Source organism: Zonotrichia leucophrys, chromosome 8 (assembly GCF_028769735.1).
Source record: "Zonotrichia leucophrys gambelii isolate GWCS_2022_RI chromosome 8, RI_Zleu_2.0, whole genome shotgun sequence".
Lineage (NCBI taxonomy): Eukaryota > Metazoa > Chordata > Aves > Passeriformes > Passerellidae > Zonotrichia > Zonotrichia leucophrys.
Genome location: NC_088178.1, coordinates 12,482,742 through 12,501,617, shown reverse-complemented (window position 1 = coordinate 12,501,617; position 18,876 = coordinate 12,482,742). Strand labels below are relative to the sequence as shown.

At 40.6% G+C, this 18,876-nt stretch overlaps 1 protein-coding gene across 2 annotated transcripts in view; it reads right to left on the bottom strand.

Moving 5' to 3' along the window:
- PLPPR5 (phospholipid phosphatase related 5) overlaps positions 1–16,096 on the bottom strand; it is a 56,985-nt gene extending 40,889 nt beyond the window's left edge. The window contains exons 1-2 of one of the 2 annotated variants that reach the window (XM_064719289.1): positions 16,003–16,096; positions 3,613–3,801 (exon numbers count right to left, since the gene is read on the bottom strand). In XM_064719289.1, coding sequence (XP_064575359.1) covers positions 3,613–3,801; positions 16,003–16,071 — 258 coding nt within the window. In that variant the 5' untranslated portion in view covers positions 16,072–16,096. Of the gene's footprint in view, positions 1–3,612; positions 4,069–16,002 lie in introns of those variants that run through there. The other variant, XM_064719290.1, reaches the window with a different exon arrangement.
- Positions 16,097–18,876: the final 2,780 nt, after the last annotated feature.

The window sequence follows — 18,876 nt, the reverse complement described above, 5'->3', positions numbered from 1 at the left end:
ATCTTAAAGCTCATCTAGTTCCAGCCCACCCACCACAGGCAGGGACAGCTTATACAGGCCAGGCTGCTCAAAGCCCACCCAGCCTGGCCTTGAACCTGCCAGCTGCCACAGCTTCTCCAGGCAACTCTGAAGCTGCAGGGGCTTTAAACAGAGACATCTTAGCAGACAATAAATTTGTTACAGCCAAAGTGACTCCTTTGACTCCTTACTAGATCCTACACAAACTATGAGATATTTAGAATAGAATAGTTCAGCTGGGAGAGACCTACAATAATCATCTAGTCTAGCTGCCCACCAAGTCACAGCTGACTAAATATTTGGTAAATACATGGTAATTACTTGACCAAAGACTGCAGATACACAAATCCAGTAAGTCTCAAGTACAGAGTACAAAACTTCTTTCCTTCAGTCAGTTTCCCTTTCCCAAGACAACTTGAATCACAGAGATTTTTTTTTAAAAAGCCATCACAAAAACAAACAAAAAAACCAAAGAAAATCCTCAACAACAACAAACAACTAAAAATCAACACAAAGAAACAAAACCCAACAAAACAAGGAAACAAAGAAAACCCCAACACACAAAAAACCCAAACAAATAAGCCAAAACCCCAACAAAAAGTCAAGCATTCCAGTAGAGCAAGCAGTCTCTGCTTCAGCCCTGGGACTGCAGTTCTCAGATCACACTTCAAGCACCTGTGCCTTGCCAGCCGGCTGCATCTGTCCCTGGATGCCACGGGGGCAGATGGGCTGAGGAGGCAGACTGACTCAGGAATGAAAGCCTGGCAGCAATGCTGCACCAGGGCTGTAGGAACATACGAGCAGGAAGCAGCATTTTAAAGACTAACCAGAAAATTTCCAGGATGAACACAGCTCTCACAGAACATCCCTGACAGATGACACAGGTTGTTATCTGCACATGGCTGTGGCTGCCCTGTGAGCAGACACTCAGCTCAGCCCCATGGCCTGACACTCTGATGTGGCACAGGGGTTTGGGATGAGCAGCCACATGACAGCCTCACAGCAGCCAGAGACCCACTGCTGAGGAGATGCTCATCAAGACAGATTCTGCTACTGGTACTTTTACTTTTTTAGTTTTCTACTAGCAGGCATAGGGAAAAGAAAATCATTATAAAAACTCTTTTTTTATGATTTTTGAGCAACTTCATTCAAGCTCAGTGCAATAGAGCCATTGAGTCACATTAAGGTAACTTGAAGCAAGCACTCTATGGCTCCAATTAAACAAGTCCAATCACTTAAGAAAACCTCAGTTGCTATGAACACCAAGGTAAAGATTCTGTTGCTCTACCTCAAAACTCCAGAAAGAGCATTAACCCCATACACCAAACAAGCAGGAAAGAAAAGCATTTTTTTAAAAAAATCATTAATTATATTACTTAATATCCTACATTCAAGGACAGTACTCAATTGTGGGGAAAAAAAACCTGAAATTGCATTCACAGAAATCTGTTTCGTTCACTAGCCTACATCTGCATGTAGACTTTACAGACCAAAATAGGGCTATGTTACATGATTCATTTTTATATTTCATTTACAGAAACAAAATTACACAGAACATGCACGTCCAAAATGCCATAGCAAGAAACAAATGAAATAGAAGAGAATCTGATCTCTAAAACCTACGACAACTTGAAACATACAAGTTGTTTTGGTGAAGAAATCTTACTTTCACCACTCCTTTCAATGAAAGGAACAAGCAAAGGCAATGTACATGCTCCTGCACAACTGAGTATGCCATCCTGGGAAAACACTAAGTCCACGAGGATTGCTCAAGGCAAATCAGAAAAAAACTCTATGCAAAAAGTAAAAAATCCATCTATTTAATAAAGTTAATGATTAGACAATGCTGTTGAATTCATGAGACTCCCAGGAGCTGAATTTTTTGTTTAATAAAACAAAATGAAAATACTTTCTTAAAACTGAAACACAGGCATCTTCAATGTGGTGTTCCATGTCCTGACATCCCAAAGCATGTCATCTGCCTAAAAGACTGGTGATTGGAAGGTGAACCACAGTTAAGTATCATTAAATTCTATTATTAGCTTTTGAGCAAGGCTAATTACAAGACTGCCAACCCAAAATGTCATGGAGATTGCTCTGACGTAATCATCTAGCACCAGGAAATGAATGGAAACTACCAATCCATCTTGCTGACACATAACAGGAAAAAGAGATGCTCAACATGAATATCTGACATAATCTTTATAACTTCCTGAGGCAAACAAAAGAAATAGAATTAAAAGCAAAACAAACACCACACACCGACATCAGAGAAACATCACCAGAAAAAAACCAGCAAAACTCCCTTTTTGAATCTCAACAGTATTTATGGGTTTAAAACAACAAACAGGTAAAAGTAGTCAAATAACTGATGCACAAATCAAAAGAACTCAAAAAAGCCAAAATGCTACATAATATGCTTTGCCAAATGAAGAAATTTAATTCCTTGGGAGGAAAAAAAACAATTAAAAAGAGAACCAAGTCTCAATACTAAGGCTGATACTGACCATAAGGTTTTATATTTGATACCATCTGAGATTTCATGATGCTACAAAAGCAGAAATTGTGCCTGGGATTACCATAGCCTTACCCTGATGAGGCTTTTTCTACTCCTAATTTGTTACGTTTTCCTGAAAAAGAATTATTGCGATAAAAAAATAATTGCCATCTCAAAAGGCCTCTTCTTAATGCATTCTTTTACTATTCTAATGCTTACAGTTGATTAAAATCAACTCTTTACAAGGGTTTTCTGTATGTGTAACTGTGCATGCACCTGGTAAGTCTATATATAATCCATCCCCAATAGTCAAATGCTCCCCTACAGGTCTTTCCTCCTCAGTATGGTGAGGGATCACTGAATGATGTTAATGCCCTCGTTATCTGAAACACAGAGTACCTTCAACAGCTTGAAAGGAATCTCACTGCTTTTCCAAAAAGCTTTCTCTGAGCTGTTTCCCGAAAAAAGATCCCCACAGAAAATCGATTAAATAAATCACTTTTTAGCCACACCTGTTTAAAACTGATTGACGGCAGATCATGTTCAATTAGAGACACAGGTTTCATTTGCACACACATCAGTAACTGTGACATACGGAGACAACTAAATCAAGTAAAACTGCTCCCTGCTCCTTGCACGTACCAGTCGACTTTTAGAAAACAAAACTGACAGAGGGATTTTCTAATTAGTACCGGATGACACACCAGTAAGTGGTAGCTGTAAACCGGGTTTTCCTCAGGTTGCCCATCTATCTGCAAGCGACGCTCGTTTCGAAAAAGAAAAGATAATTTTTTACCAAAAGGAGTCGCACGGGGCTGGAAATACAGGCACTGCAGTTACATAAACCGGTGCTAAAAATAAACTTGAGAGGCGCGGTGGGCACGGTGGGGCAGGGGCTGGGGGCGGCAGCGCTGCCCGCCGGGGCCCGGGGCCGGGCCGCAGTCCCGGCAGCGCGGAGGGTCCCTGCCCGCCGGGCCCGGCCCGCAGCCGCCCGCCGGCGGCACCGCTCCGGCCGGGACCCGCGGCCCGCCCGGCCCGGCCCGGCCCGCTCCAGCCCAGCAAGTCACCGGAGTGCGGTACGGGCGGCCCCTGCTTACCACCAGCACGGGCACGCCTGCGGTCAGCGAGTAGAGGAGCACCGGCGGCACGGCGCTGCGGTCCTCCGGGCCCGGGTAGGGCTTGCGGTACGCGCCCTCGTAGCAGAAGAAGCCTTGCACGTTGACGGTGAAGGTGTCCGTGTACTCGAAGTAATAAGCCAGCATCACGGTCCCTGCCATGATCACCATCTGGAAGTAAAGCATGCTGGTGAGCGGAGAGGGCACTCGCATGTACGTGGGCTCCGGCGGCCGCGGCAGCCCCTCTCCCCGGCGGCGCGCTCCGCCCGCTCCCCGGCGGCATCCACCGCGGGCGGGGGCGGCTCAGCGGCGCCCGGGAGCGCGGTCAGCCCGGCGGGGAGCGCGGCCCGGGCACAGGAGGACAGCACGACAGGGCAGCGGGGGCCCGGCCCGCCGCTCCGGCAGCGGCTCCAGCGCGGGCACCGGCTCGTGCGGCGGGCGGGCGGAGCGTGGCGGCGGCAGGGGCAGCCCCGCCCCGCCCCGCCCCGGGAGCAGCGGCCGCGCCGGACCGGGCGGTGAAGGGAATTGCTCGACCCCCGTACGGCTCCCGCGGTACTGCCGGGATTAGTAAGGGAACCCTCCGCTCTTTCTCCTCCGCCTCCTGCGGGACGGGGACCACCGCGGGTCCCTCTCTGCGACGACTCGCACACCTGTAGGACGGGCGGGCACAGGGACGGGCAGCTCCCGCAGGCGCACGCACTCCCGGCCCGGCCCGGCCCCGGCAGTGCCAAGAGCCACAGCTCGGACGGGCTCGGGCACGCACACCGATCGCCACTATTGGCCGGGGTGGGAAAGATCTCAACATGGAATCACAGAAGCACAGCCTCAGTTAGGTTAGGAAGGACCTCTGAGATCATTGAATCCAACTAACACCACCATGTCAACTAAACCATGGCACTAACTCCCACATCCAGTCTTTCCTTAAACACCTCCATGTATTCTTGTGTGATTCTGTGATTTTACAAGAAAATCATTCTTCACTTTTGCTCTATGGCTTGCCAGGCAGTTTCATGGCAGCAGTTTTGGAGATACATTGTAGTTGCATGTTAACAAAAGACTCCATAATAAAGTTTAAAATTAGATTCCTTAACATACACCCAACATAATAAGTTTAGTGTATTTATTTATATTAAAAAACTTGTCAACATATAGCATTTATCCTGAGCATATCTACTTGTTTGGGTGATCAGATATGTGAAATACATTTGACTTATACAATCAACTTGTGCTCTGGCTCATTTCTGGCCCCAGTAGAAGTTCCCTACAGTCCCACAACTACCCACCCTGACCCCCCAGTCCTTCCAAAACTGGGAACTGAAGTAGTCTTTTGTATATGGATAGCTATGAAAACAATTAACACTTAAAGCTTTTCTTTAACAGCTATAAAGAAAATTGGTAGCTGGCCTTGAATCTATCCTCACTCAAGTAACATCCTAAAGTAAGAGGAGAGTCTGCACCAGTGCTGAGAGAAGTCATACACATAGGAACACAAAAGAGTTCTATTTAAAAATACATATACAGCAATACACACAAGAATAGACAGCTGTGCCCAAGGCTTGTACAGAATCACGCATGTGTGGGCTCTAGTCTGGATCCCCAGAGCCAGCAGATAAAACAGTTCCTTAAAGGCACACACTCCACCCCAAATGTTACAGGGGTGAAAAACACTCTTAATGGACACTTCAGCCATAGAGTCCACTTATCTTACATAGTAAAGGTGGTAAAAATTAACAAATGAGGTGAGATCACCCTGTTTTATAATGACTAATCATCCTTCTAGTGCTGTGCTTTGGCTTTAACTGTTCCTTTTCCTCCCTTTCTTGAGAATTTTTTCAATATTCAGTGATGTTAGTCTCTGTGCATTTATTTTTAATCAGCCCTTGAAGAACACACTCATCACGTCTGGATTCCACATCCAGTCTATTTTTATGTGCTTTTAACACACTCTCCAGAAGAATCTAAATCATGTAATTCGCACTGCACTCACCAGACTTAGCTGGATAGCTCCCTACCTTTGTGAAAAATCTGTAGTGAGACATGAGACATCTTGTGGTGAATTCTGCCTAGCACAAATTCTATTTTCCCCATTTCATTAGCACTGTCTAATACACATCACCATACACATAAAAATTGTAATCCCAGAAATTGCATAGAGACACCCTCATTTTAGGATGTATGGCCTGATCCAAGACAAAAGTCAACAGTTGGACTGCAGTGAGCACAAGACTCAGCTCTTTAGTTCTGTTTGAGTGCATGTTCCATAGAAATGCTGGTGGCATATATCTTTCAAATTTTTGCATGGAGGAAAATCAATCTTTTTCCAGAAAGCAGCTGATAAAATAGTCCTGCATTTTGTTGTCACAAACCATTTATACACTTCTGTTTATAAATGTACCAATGTAACACAGTTAGCTGATCCAGAATAAGCAGAGATACCTTTTTATTATAATGAACATGATGTTTATTGCCTGCAGAGTTGAATATGCAAACATATATTAAATCAAACATATAGAAGCATAAGAATACAATCCCCAGTGACTAATGCAACCAGCTAAATATAGTCTGCAACCACAGTGATATGCATGACAGAAGAATGGCAGAGAAAAGCCCAGAACCCACAATTTTTGTTTCAGAAGGCTATTCATACATGAAATTGTCAGCTGAAACTCAGGTAACTGACAGACTTGTTTGGAAATTAACTTCCTTGGGAATAGTGCCACTGATTTCAGAGCAAGAGTTCCCCTGATGTTCCTCATAGGTTTATCTTGTTCTTTTCATTTGCTACCTAGTTTTAAGTGAATTTTTAGCTCGGCTCTACATTAGACACAATGTAGAGCGAAGCAGACCAAGAGAAACCTTAGACACACTAGTTTGCAATATTTTGAAATCATGACCTTTATTACAAAGAGGTGTTTCCAATTCCAAACCAAATTCACTAACCTTTCATGTGCTTACATCATCGCTGCTTATTGTATTTTCTAGTTATAAAACATTGCTCTGGCAAATGGCAGTAAAGAAACAGAGCCAACCCAACAAAGCCTTTTCAACAGGAAGGAAAATAAGAATTGATATCAAATCATCCCACTATTTTTATCTTATCTTTCCTGTTTACTTCTTTCATGCTTTATCAGAGTGTCAGATGCTTGAAGCCCTATGACTTTCACAGTTAGATCTCCACACTGCTACACTGAAACACTAACCCAGCCCTTTCTGAGAGGAATATTGCATCTGTGTTGATGGCACAGCAGTAGCGAAAAGACAGAATGAACAAAAAAAATCTCTACAGATATTTTTAAGAGACAACTAAAAGGACATTTTAATTGATACAGTAAATTGTTTAATGATAAACTGTGATCTAAGTCCTAAAACCCAGGACATTTACTGCTAAAATTTATACTTGTAGGACCATGATAATGCAAGATAAAAAAATTTCCTAGCAGCTGGAGCAGCATCATCCCAGAATCAGAAATGGGGGTTCGCCCAGAACACTTCCAGTTTGATTCAAACAAGTAAGGCACAAAATTTAAGTTTTTCCTATGGTCTTAGCATACAGTTTACAGAGACAACTCCATTATGTGACTAAGCTCTACTACATTAGGGCAATATGAATCATCTTCTGAAAATGTCATTCATTGCATCCTAAGAAATACCAGCCTCTTATGATAGCACTTGTAAGAGTAATGACATGAGCTTTGATGACTAGCTTAGACTAGCACCCTTCTTTTAAAGAGCTGTAGTGAGATGTCATCAATTCTACTCTTAACTTTCACTGACACATAGATAAACTAGCTCCAAAATAGGAATTGTACTTTCCAAGACTCAAACAGGAAGAAAAATGGTCAAATTAGTAGCAGCATAAGCATTACTATTGTATTTATAGTGCAGTATTTTGTAGAACTGGACCATATTTTTCATAGAAGACAACATTTTGCCCAGTAAGCTTGGGTATGATGCAGTGCAAGTAATATGAGAGAGTGAGCAGATGGAGATGAAACAAATGAGGAGGAGGACAAGGCAGCAATGAAATGATTGAGTTTGATATAATGAGCAGCAGTCACGGCGCATTAGTTGCCTAGTCAGTATTTACATCAGTAATATAATTAATCTTTTTTAAACTGTTTTCTGTATTCAAATTAAGAAGTATAGTTCTTCATAGGTTATAACTGAGTCTTGGGATACCAGTGGGACACCATGTACCTAAGGCCTGTACATTCTCAGAATTAAAGCCTGTGTTAGCATATCTACCACTATTTATAATAAAAAACCACACACAAAATTTTTCATTTCACAGTGTGAAAGGAAATAAATCACTGGAACTTGAAAGCTCAAATAATAATTGTTTAATCTTTCCTAAGATAAATTTAGGAAAAAGCCTACCACTCAGAAAATTACAACCACAGCTACACATTTATTTTCATTGATAGACACATTTTTGGTAACTGCAATGCTATACAAACTGACTGTAAACTTGGCAATTTTTGGCATAATTGGCTCAATAAAAATCATATGACTAGCCTCAGAATATGTAAATAAGCTACCTCATCTCATTCACCCAGAATTCTTGTCATTTCTTGTAATGAAAAAAGCCACCTCCCAAGGTAATCAATGATCCCTTGAAAGATTGACATAGCAGATTACTGCACAGTATTTGACATAGCACTAGCCTATTCATGATGCAGTATTCAAGTGGGGAAAAAGAAAAATCACACAGACCTACCCTGTGTAGGACACTCGTATGTATTAGTACAGCTGGTTTTGTACATAAACTAAAATTAGTTCAGACATTTGAACAATGCCTGAAGGTTCTACAGACCAGTTCAAAAACTCTCTTTATATATTACTGAATTAATTTCACTCATTTGAATATGACAGTTTTCTGCACTGTAGTTTGCCTTCTCCTTTGTACATTTTTATTATAAGTAGTCAGCATAATTAAGATAATTTATTGACTAAGGATCCGTACTGCCATTAAGGGGGATACACTGAAAGTAATTGTTTGCCCACTCCTCAAGGTTCTATGTTGTCAGTATAAAGCTCTCATCAAGCTGAAAATCTGAACTGTGAAGGAAGGAAATGGTGAGCTCATCAAGACCTTTTTGGGGTACCTTATGCTCTCACCCCCAGTTTAAGTGCCTATGGGAAATGAACCCTAGAAGTCCCCAGTGTTTTTACAGATAATATAGACATCGCTCAAGGATCTATGAACAACAGCTGAAGTTAGCAGGGAGATGGAGATGAACTTCTGTTTTAACTGAAGGAGACCTTGTTCATTCGCAGGAAAACTTGTGCAATGAATCAGTGCTTATCTACTCACAGGCTGTTTTAGTGGCCAGCGTTGCTGGTTGGTACCTGGATGAACCCACCCTCTCATTTTTAACTTCCACACTTTAACAAAATTATGACTAATTTTTAGCTTTGCATTCTTGCTATCACTATCTTTTGCTAATTCCAGGACTGAAGAATAAAATATTTTGCAATACTAAGGAGGGGAGCCGTAAAACCATCCAAAAGTGTGTACAGAAATTAGACTGTCACTTTGGCATGGGACTCTGCATGGAACTGTGAGGTCTTCCTTTCATGTCTGATGATTCCCCAGTGGCACTTACAGAGTAAAACTTGCAGAGTTCCCTCTTTTCTTACCCCAGCTTGGCCCCTAGCAGTTGTATCCTGGACAGGGAAGGTATACAAGATTTCACTTTCAAGCACAAGGCTGGATGTAAGATTAAATTAACCCACATATTGGCTTTCTTTCAGAAGGGAAGGACAAATGGACTAATATAATAAATTATGCACCAAAGTCACAGAATGCTTCCAGCTCTGGTTGTAGTTTAATGTATGCAGCTCATGCTGGCAGGAGTCCCACACTTTCTCTGTTTCTGCCTGGTAAGCTCACACACAGTTGTGCCATAGGACTTATGTTCTTACAAATTATACCAGACATTTCTCATTAGCATTACACCTGAAATCCCATTCCTGAGCTGGACATTATCCATTACTTCATAAAATTACAATCAAAAGCATAAAAAGAGCAAGTTCAGGATTTATAGGCAGTGGTTCAATGGAGAAAAGGGAAAAAAACCCCCAGCCCACAGAATTTACCAAACAGAATTACAAACAGTATCCAGGTAATTGTTGAAGAAAACTAGATGTAGTGCTAATTATTTTCTTAGATTACTTTTAAAAATTTAAATATTAAAAATACTTTAGTCCAGTTCATCATACTCATCAGACCTGCTCTTTGGTACCCTCCTGTATCCCCCCTCCACATTCATGATCCATGGAGATCCAAGAAATGTGTGTCTTACATTTGACACCAAGCCATTCACAAGACATTCATGTTACATTCATGTTTTCACACACGTGCCTCTGAAAAATGCCCTTTCTTTCTAGTTCATGAGATGCAGCAAAGCCAGAAAACTCAAGAAAGCGGAAAACCCAAGTGACAAAAGTCAGCTACAAAGACAAAAAGCATTTGTAAGCCCTGGGGTTCTGCCATGAATGACACAATCACCAGGCCACTGAGGATACACCTCACAGGAATTTCCTGCACTGGTTTGTTTCCTAAAGCCAGACTTTTCATACTCCCTGCAGGACAGACACCTCTGCACTTTAAGAAACCTTCTGCAGATATCCCCTCTACACTGTCCTTTTGGCTACAAGGCTAAGCTCAGAGCAAGACTAAAAAGACAAACATTTTTAAGGCATAGGCATGCTCACACTGAAAGTTGTGTGTTTCTCCAAATGACTGGATTCCTACAAAACAATTTCTGCAGGAAGCATTTGTTTACATCAATCATTATTCAGATACTTTCCTCCTATCAAGGTGTTTCTGTCCTTGCAGATATATTCAAAACTTCATTTACAAGGCTCTGAGGAGTGAGGTCAGAAAAGTGAGGTCAGCCCTGCTTTGAACCTAAAATTTTCTGTGGTTCTGGGAATTACATTTGATTTACTCCAACCCAGCGATTTGCTATCTTTAATCTTAATTGCTACAATCTGTTCTAATGGTGGTTCACAGAAATTATTGCAATTCACTTGATTATTGTAATTCATATCTAAGAATAAAATAATATTTCCTGTAAATTGCTTAATTGATACAAATTGAAGCTGCCCATCCACTTACCTAAAGTGGTAGCAAGAAAGATATCTCTTAATTTTGCACTTTCTAAAGAGACAGTATTCTGTGTGTATATATCTATATATTTGTATGTATGTATGTGCTCCAGTAAGGTGCTACATAATACCTGTTACAGAATTCGTTTTTAAAAACATAATTTAAGAGATTATGCCTTTGACCTACTTATAATTTCTCATCATAATTACCTTCCAGGCAAAAACTATTGTCAAGCTGTCAAGCATTAGCCAAAGACTAATGAAGGCAGCAAGGAAGTAACTAAAGCATCAAGAAGTTACTTCTGAGAGAAGGCAGCAGCCTTTGCAGCTTTCAGAAGTGAAGCCTGAACTGAAAGTAACAGTTGGAAAACTAAAGAGACGTAATAACAATAATAAAATAATAAGTTAAACCAGCTTTTGAAGATTCTTTGTGGTAACTTGGCACTGTGAATTATTAATAGCCAAAGCTTTCAAGCCCTGTTAAATTAACTCACATAAGATTGCTCTCCTCATTTAAAAATATTCTGTTTAACAAATTGTTAGGCTAAAGGATAAGAAAATTATTAGATTAGAATATGTCTACCACTGATATAACAGGGAACACTGTCAAATTATTATGTAACAAAACATATGCTTGCTTGGTTAATACACAACTCTTTACTTTATTCACTGCTGCTGAAAATCCTTCCTCATTCAGTGCCTTACTCATCCAGCTGGCCAGCTTAACTACAGACAACTGACTGGACTAAAAGAAAGAAATGGCAAGTGATCATGTGGGAAAAATTATTAGAAAAAGAAAGGTGGAGAGCAAGGGATTTGTGCAAGGGTACATTTGCAAAGTTGGCAAGAACATCAGAAGCTGAAATTACAGGTTTCTTGTGGGAAAATGCACTAAGTGGGGATTTCTGGAGGCTCCTGCCAGAGCAAAAGGATTAGGAGGCAGCAGCTCAACAGCTCATGCAGGCAGCTGATGACCAATGTGGCAGCAGGACAGCGTGAGGAGAGTTTGAGTCTGCACAGGCTGCCTGGCTCTGCACAGGCCTATGGTGATTGAGGGAGAAGAAGCTGAATCACTGGGACAGAACCAAGGAACATGAAATGTCTTCAGGATTTATTTTGGACAAAGATTAAACAATATCTACCAGAACTAAAATTCATATATCATTTTTGTTATGACTGCCTAATGAGTACTTTTATGCCCTTAAAGCATCATGCAGTTTTTACACTCTTCATATTGCCAGAAACTATCATTTTTAGAGGCAAATAAGGCTCATTTCCTTTGAAGTGACTGCTATGTGGTAAAGCTGTAAATGTGGTACAGAAGTATCTCTGAAATAAAAAGGCATTAAAATATTATTAGTGTTTGGTCTTTCTTCCACCTCCTATAGGAATTCTGCCGATTTAGAAAAATTAAAATCACTAGGAGACCTCAGAACAGAACATAAGGACTGCAGAATCCTATTTTCCCTAAGCTGGCACAAAAATTGACTTCGGGAAATTGAGTGGACAGTTGCTAAAAAGATACAACTACCTTAGGTCACATAATTTTTATGGCTTTAAAATTTTCTTCATATAGCAATGCCAATACCGAACATGCCGAATGCTGCTTCTACGGTGACTAGACAGCATCCAAATTGGATTTAAGTCAATTATTTAGCTTATTAGGCGTCCTAATATCCAGTATTTAATTCCATTAGAGCAATTAAACTTTCTGCTAGCAAAAACAAAAAAAGGAAAAGTAAACTCTTAGAAATGAGAAAAATATCAGCTTTTTCCTAGCTCACCTTGACATTTATTACTCAGCCCAAGTCAATAGTAAGCTTAGGGAAAGCCAGGAATGTTGTATTATATAAAACTTTAAACAATGCATATCATCCTGACAGGTTTTAATCATGCACTCTCCAGTTTATATCTCAATTTACAATAACATTGCAACTAGCAGCTCCAGAAATAAGGATAATGTAAATAGGGATGTAGAGCAGATTTTATCATATAATCTACCCCAAAGATAGAAAAAATCTTGGATGGAGATCTTTTCATTGCTGTTGAGACACAGCAATTTAATTCTGCACACATAACTGAATCTCACTAGTTTTATGCAATGAATAGATACTTCTACACAATCTTTTCATTTAATTTTCCAAGAAAAATACCACCAGTGTGGATGTTTTAAAGAACTATAGAGTAATAAAGCTTTTAAACTAATTGGGGTAGTTATACTATGTGAGTTCTTAGAAAAGACTTCCACTGTCTAAAAATATTCCTTAAGCACACTAGAAATAACCCCCCGGAAAAAAAAAGTTCAACTACATGTTCATGTCCTACAGGTACACCAATCACTGTGCCCTCCCTTCCAGGGGAGCAGGAACAGTGAACCACAGTGCATCCACTGGGTACCAGGGATTTTCTTCTCCCTGCATTTCGGAGGGCTGAAAAAGTCATTACATTACAGAGAAGAGCAAAAAGCTTGCTCAGGCTTCGAGACAATTCCAGTAAAAAACCATTTATGAATTAGTTTCCACCAGAGCATAGCTGACTTGGATCCTACTGTCCTTGACACTTTCTCTTCTCGCCTTTTTGCGCTTTGATCTATTTCTTATAAATAAAAGAGGCGCTGTGAAAAGCAGGGGAGACGGTACCTGCTTCTTGTACAGGTTACCCCAATCAGTCAGTGCCAGCAGGGGAGGATGAGCAGAGAGGGGGACGTGGCCCTTCCTGCACTGCCTGGGGGGACCAACACAGCCCTTGCACACAGAACAGTTCAGACTTCTGGGTCGCTGTTATACAAGTTTTAAACAGCCTGCTAAGGTGCAAATGCTTACTAAGGTGTTAGCTAAGCTCAGAAATTGATTTGGAAGACCACAAATAAAGAACATTTATTGAATTACTGTGCCTTATCCATTTCAAAGCAGCAGAAGCTTTCCAATGCCTGCCTTGTCAGTAGAAGACATTGAAAACTTTCATTAGCACTGTTAGTGCTTTTCATTAGCATCAGCTTGGTCTCTCTCAGTTGCCTTGCTCTCAGTGAATGATTAATGTTGAAATGCTCTTCTCTTTGAATGTTTATCATCCAGTTAGATATGGCTGGAAGTTTAATTTCTCAGGGCATTGTCAAATAAAATGTGTTGCTGTTCTTGAAAGTTAAATACTACACAGATTACCAGAGCCTCCCCTGTTTCTAGCAGCAGGTTATTCCTTTCTAGCAGTGACAGGACAGATCTGTATTATAGCACATATATTTTTCATTATAAAGAATTTCTAAAATGAATAATAGAAATTAGAAACTGAAAAGAATTGTGAAGGAATTGCTTCCATGAAAGGCAATTTCAATCCAAAAGTCCCTTAGAGGACCAACACAGTAAATGTAGGCTTATTAATATATGGCAATAAGTTTCACAAAGATCAGAATCTGGGTTGGTAAACTTGGCTATGTTGACAAAAGAAAATAAGAATCTACTTGAATGGGAAACTCTGACACAATTTTCTTCCATGGTCCTTGACAGACAATTGATACACCAAATTCAGCAAGATTTTAAAACAATCAATGACTTTTTTTTTCCTGTTTGTGGAATGGCATTAAGAGGATAGTCAGTCACAAGAGCTGTCTTGTAAAACGATCTCTATAACATCCTGGACAAATGTAATGACAAAGACTGCCTAAGCAATTCACATCCTAGTTCAAAACTCATCGTGACATCATCAGAGTTTCTGATCCCCTAATGCTATTAGATGTGATGACACAGAGGCCATGAGTCTTGCTGTTGTCTCAGTGTGACATTGCACAGGCAAGAAAAGCCAGTGGATCTGCAGTGATTTGTGTCACAATGGATCACAAACATCACTTGAAAACAGTGAACATAAATTGCCAAGTAACAAAACTTGCTGAAATTATGTGACAGAAATAATGCCAGACAATGAAGCAATTTTCTATCCACAGAGAAATAACTTCCAGAATGTGCTGATAAAAAAACCTTGAACACCTTAATTCAAAAGGCAAAAAGGCTCCATGATACTATTGAGGATGAGAATTTCTCCAGGAAAGGTCATTTAAGTCATAATGTTTACACCATAAAGAACTTCTGCTTGACATGCTGCTATATTCTCCCTCAATGTATGACATCCCCCACTCTCCATTTATCAGATACCTCTAAATGTATCACAGAAGGATCTGTGCATCCCACAGGAACCAAAGTACTGCTCTCTCAGTACCAGTATGAGGTAAGGAGATTGGTACCAAGATGCAGAGTCTAGGAATTAGACTCACGGGGAAATCTTAAAACTTTTCAATTTTTACTTTACAAGTTTTACTTACTCTCAAGTTTTACTTCTCAAGTGGTGCTTGTCTAACCCTAAGAACCACTGAAATCCCTAGAACAGATGATGGCCGGAAATGCAGGGATAACAATGTCTAATTGCCTCTGCAGAAAGGCCCAAGAGGGTGCATGAGTCTGTGGCTGAGCAGAAAATTGAATGCAAATGCCCCACTCTCACTCAGCCTAACAGATGTTTATCTGAAGAGGTTTCACTCTTATCTGCAGTCCACAGAATCCAATGATACCAGTGTGCACATGCAAGTCAGGAAAGACTGCTGAAAATACAGCTTAATCATTTCCCTCAGGCTCCCTCAAACCAAGTCAGCTGGCAACCTAAGAACCATCAGTATTTTTCTTTATAATTAGCATGCACTAAAGGATAAGAGAAATTTTGATGGAATTTTTGTGTGGGACCCAAATGTTTTGGACACAGAAGTGGCTTAAAATAAACAGGAACAAAACCTCTGCCAATATAAATAAGCACAACTCTTCTAAACTGAGTTACCCTGTAGAACCTGGCTATGGAGAGTTACATTCTCCTTCATAGCAATATTTTATTGGAGTCTACAAGATGTGCAACTCAAATTCTTATTCAAACTCTCTTATTCAAACTGTTAAAGTGATTTAAGAACAAAAATAATAGCAGACTTAGAGAGTATTATTAAGATTTAATCATCAAAATTTTGGGTCCAGGTCAGAGGTACTTCACTTCCCTGTATTCTGGCACTTCAGAACATTACAATCACTTAAAATTTAATTGCAGGCATAGGGACTCCATTCCCTCTCATGAAAGAATATTATAGGGACAGGAATTTTGTTCCCAGCTGCCAGAAGTGATTGCTAGCAGAGAGCACCCCATGAACATAAACATATTGATAGTTGCTGAGAGTGTTTTATTAAGAAATACACCCAAGAACTTAGCAATGTATTTACTATATTTACCTACCTCAACTAATATGGAGCATGGCAGCATCACGTGGCTTCTCTGAGGCTGACACCTGCTGCACAAAATCATGTTCACCTGGGAAGGAAAGACAGGATATTGTGTCCATCTGTCAGAAGCTGGCCTTGTTTATAATAATGTGCTGAAAAGGCCTGTGTGAAACACAGGTTTGTACCAAAATAGGGAGTGGTGAGCATTACATCAGGGAAGAGGACTGTTCATGTATTTACTCCAGTTTGAAAGATCTTCAAGTTAGTTTAGATTTTGTCAGTTTTTTACCTAGATAACAGCCATTCTTGTTCCAAATAATGATATCTATAGTAAGATTTATACTTAAAAGGTTACTAATTATATGCTGCATACATCAACAAAACAAATCCTTTATCTCTTTCTAGCAGAGCTTTTCTAATTCTATTGACTTCAAAGAAACTAAGGCATGTTCCCAAAGTATAAACAAGAGGACTTTGGTGAAGAGGCATTAATTGAAGCTTAAATGTTTTCAAAATTTAAATTTTAATCTATCAGGTTTTTACAGAAGCATAGGAACACAGAACTAAAAGGAAGTGCCAAGTTGTGAAGTTGTGTTGCACAGCCTCAGTCAGTGGATCTTTGGTTGTTAAGGATCCACAGAATCCTTATTTTCAGCACTGCACCTACAAAAACTTTCCTATTCCCTTGCAAGAAAATTAGGATCTGTTGTTAAACTTTAAAAAACCAATAACTACTTGAAAGAAAAACCTTCACTGCTAATCTCTGCAATAGGAAAAAGTACTGTGGATGTAATGTAATGATACTAGGAAACAGCCCATGACTGATACAGTAAATTGACTAAAATCTCTGGAGAAGTTAGAATCTTCAAGAATTAGAAAACTTCTAAATGCTGTGTAGTCCCTCCAGATTGCTCTCTTCTTCCTTAAAAACACCCTGTATAACCAATATAACCTCTATTTCTCTGATTATTTAAATTTTAAAACTCTGCTTTAAAAGCTTCCCTCTAGGCTCTTCCCAAAAGATACTGAAATAGTCCATTAGCTCTGTTCTGTTTTTCCCAGCTGTTCCCCTCACTATTCTTCATTTATGTCTCACTATTCACCCATTTTTTATGCTCTCTCCTTCTGATGTCCCTGTGTTCTCCCTCCAGTTAATCTTTAATCTTTCCACATATTCCCTTTCCCTCATTCCATTTCTTGCAGGTAGCACATTTTTCAGCATCTTGCATCTCCTTCTCTCTCTTCCATGGCCTCCCAAATTCATCTTTGATTCCTTTTCTGCCTCTGATGCTTTAGTAAACTGCAGCTGACTCTTACTCTCATGCCCTGCCTGAGCATGTGCATATTTCACACAGGGCTTGGGGCTCAGCAGTCCAGGAGTCAGCTGGCTAAATAGAAGAGAAAGCAGATGCTTCCAAGCAATATCAAAAAACCAAAATGCTCTGTGTGTACAGCCTGGCTCCCAGCAATGCTCTGACCATCTCTGATGCTCTGCTCCCCTCATGAAGGTGGCTGGAGGAGCCTGATATTGTGCATCCCTCCTCTCATGAGGAAGTTAGTAGCAATGTGAAGCAGAGAGATTGCTCAGTTCTGTGAGATGTAGGCATGTACCAGGCAAGTTTCACTAGGAGCTGGAAGAATTTTAGCTGTGACCCTGTCACTCTGGGCATTTTTAGCCCTGTATTTGGTGCTATAAAACACAGCTGCAGTTATCTGCATTCAGCTTGTGTTTATTCAAAGCAATGAAAAAAAGGGCTTCATAAGCAAGCAAATATGGCATACGTTCTTGAAATTTCTCTCAGATTGTTAGAGGTTGAACTTATTTATCAAGTAAATAGAAAATGCTGGTCTACTGTTGATCAATTCACTTTTATGAATCCAGGACCAAACTGCTGTTCATATTCCTTTCAAATCCTCTCTCAGGCAGGAGTCCCAGAGACTCCTTGACACTCCATTATACAGTTACATAATACAGCCATTAACACTGCACATGGAGATGTGCATGCACAGCTACTGCACATTGGGACTATAGGCTCAGTTCATTAAAGAGACACCAACATAGCACTTATTTATTATTTATTAAGTGCTAACAATACATTGGAGAAAAGGGAACAAGCTCTGAGAGTTAAGGACCAATATGTGTCAGCTCTTCAGCCATTAGCTCAAGAATAAAAAGGATCTAAGATCCATCTTCTCCAGAACAGCACCAAAGTGTTCTTGTTAATGTTGTGTAAGTACTGCAGATGTGTGTTGGCCACTGTCAAAAGCTCTCAGTGCACTCAAATGGGAATGAGTTCTAGAGCCTGAGATGTATACAACATTTTTTTTCCATAGCATTGAGGCAGGCACTGGTCAGAGCCTGGAACACTCTTTACACAGGATAAACACACATAACACATGCAACTGCCTTTCCAGAGGTTGCTGCAATGAGTTTCGAGAGAGATGAGTGAGCCTGAATGAGACATCAAGAAGCCATCTGTGAGAGCATAGCTGAAATGTTACAAGCATCCCTATAAATATCTCTTGATAAGGAACTAGCTCTGTTTTAGTGCTATGAAGTCTTTTTCTGCAAGTAGTTACTAGGCAGCCTATGAAACATTTTCTCTGGCAGTACCCTGCTGTATGCACTAGGCAGCCTGTCTCCCTCGAGCTGCTCTTCTGGGGGCATGCCTAACAACAACCTACAGGATCCCTCTCCAGACAAGCCTACCCCTGGCACACATCATCACCCATCTGCCTCGCTGCCAGGCTACAGCATCACATTCCCAGCTCTGCTGCTTTGGGAAGAGACAGCAAGCACACACCTCCAGGAGGAGCTCTGGACAAGAGCATTTGGCTGAGCAGCAGCAGCTCTGAACAACAGCAGCATGGGAGCCAAGGGTGAGCT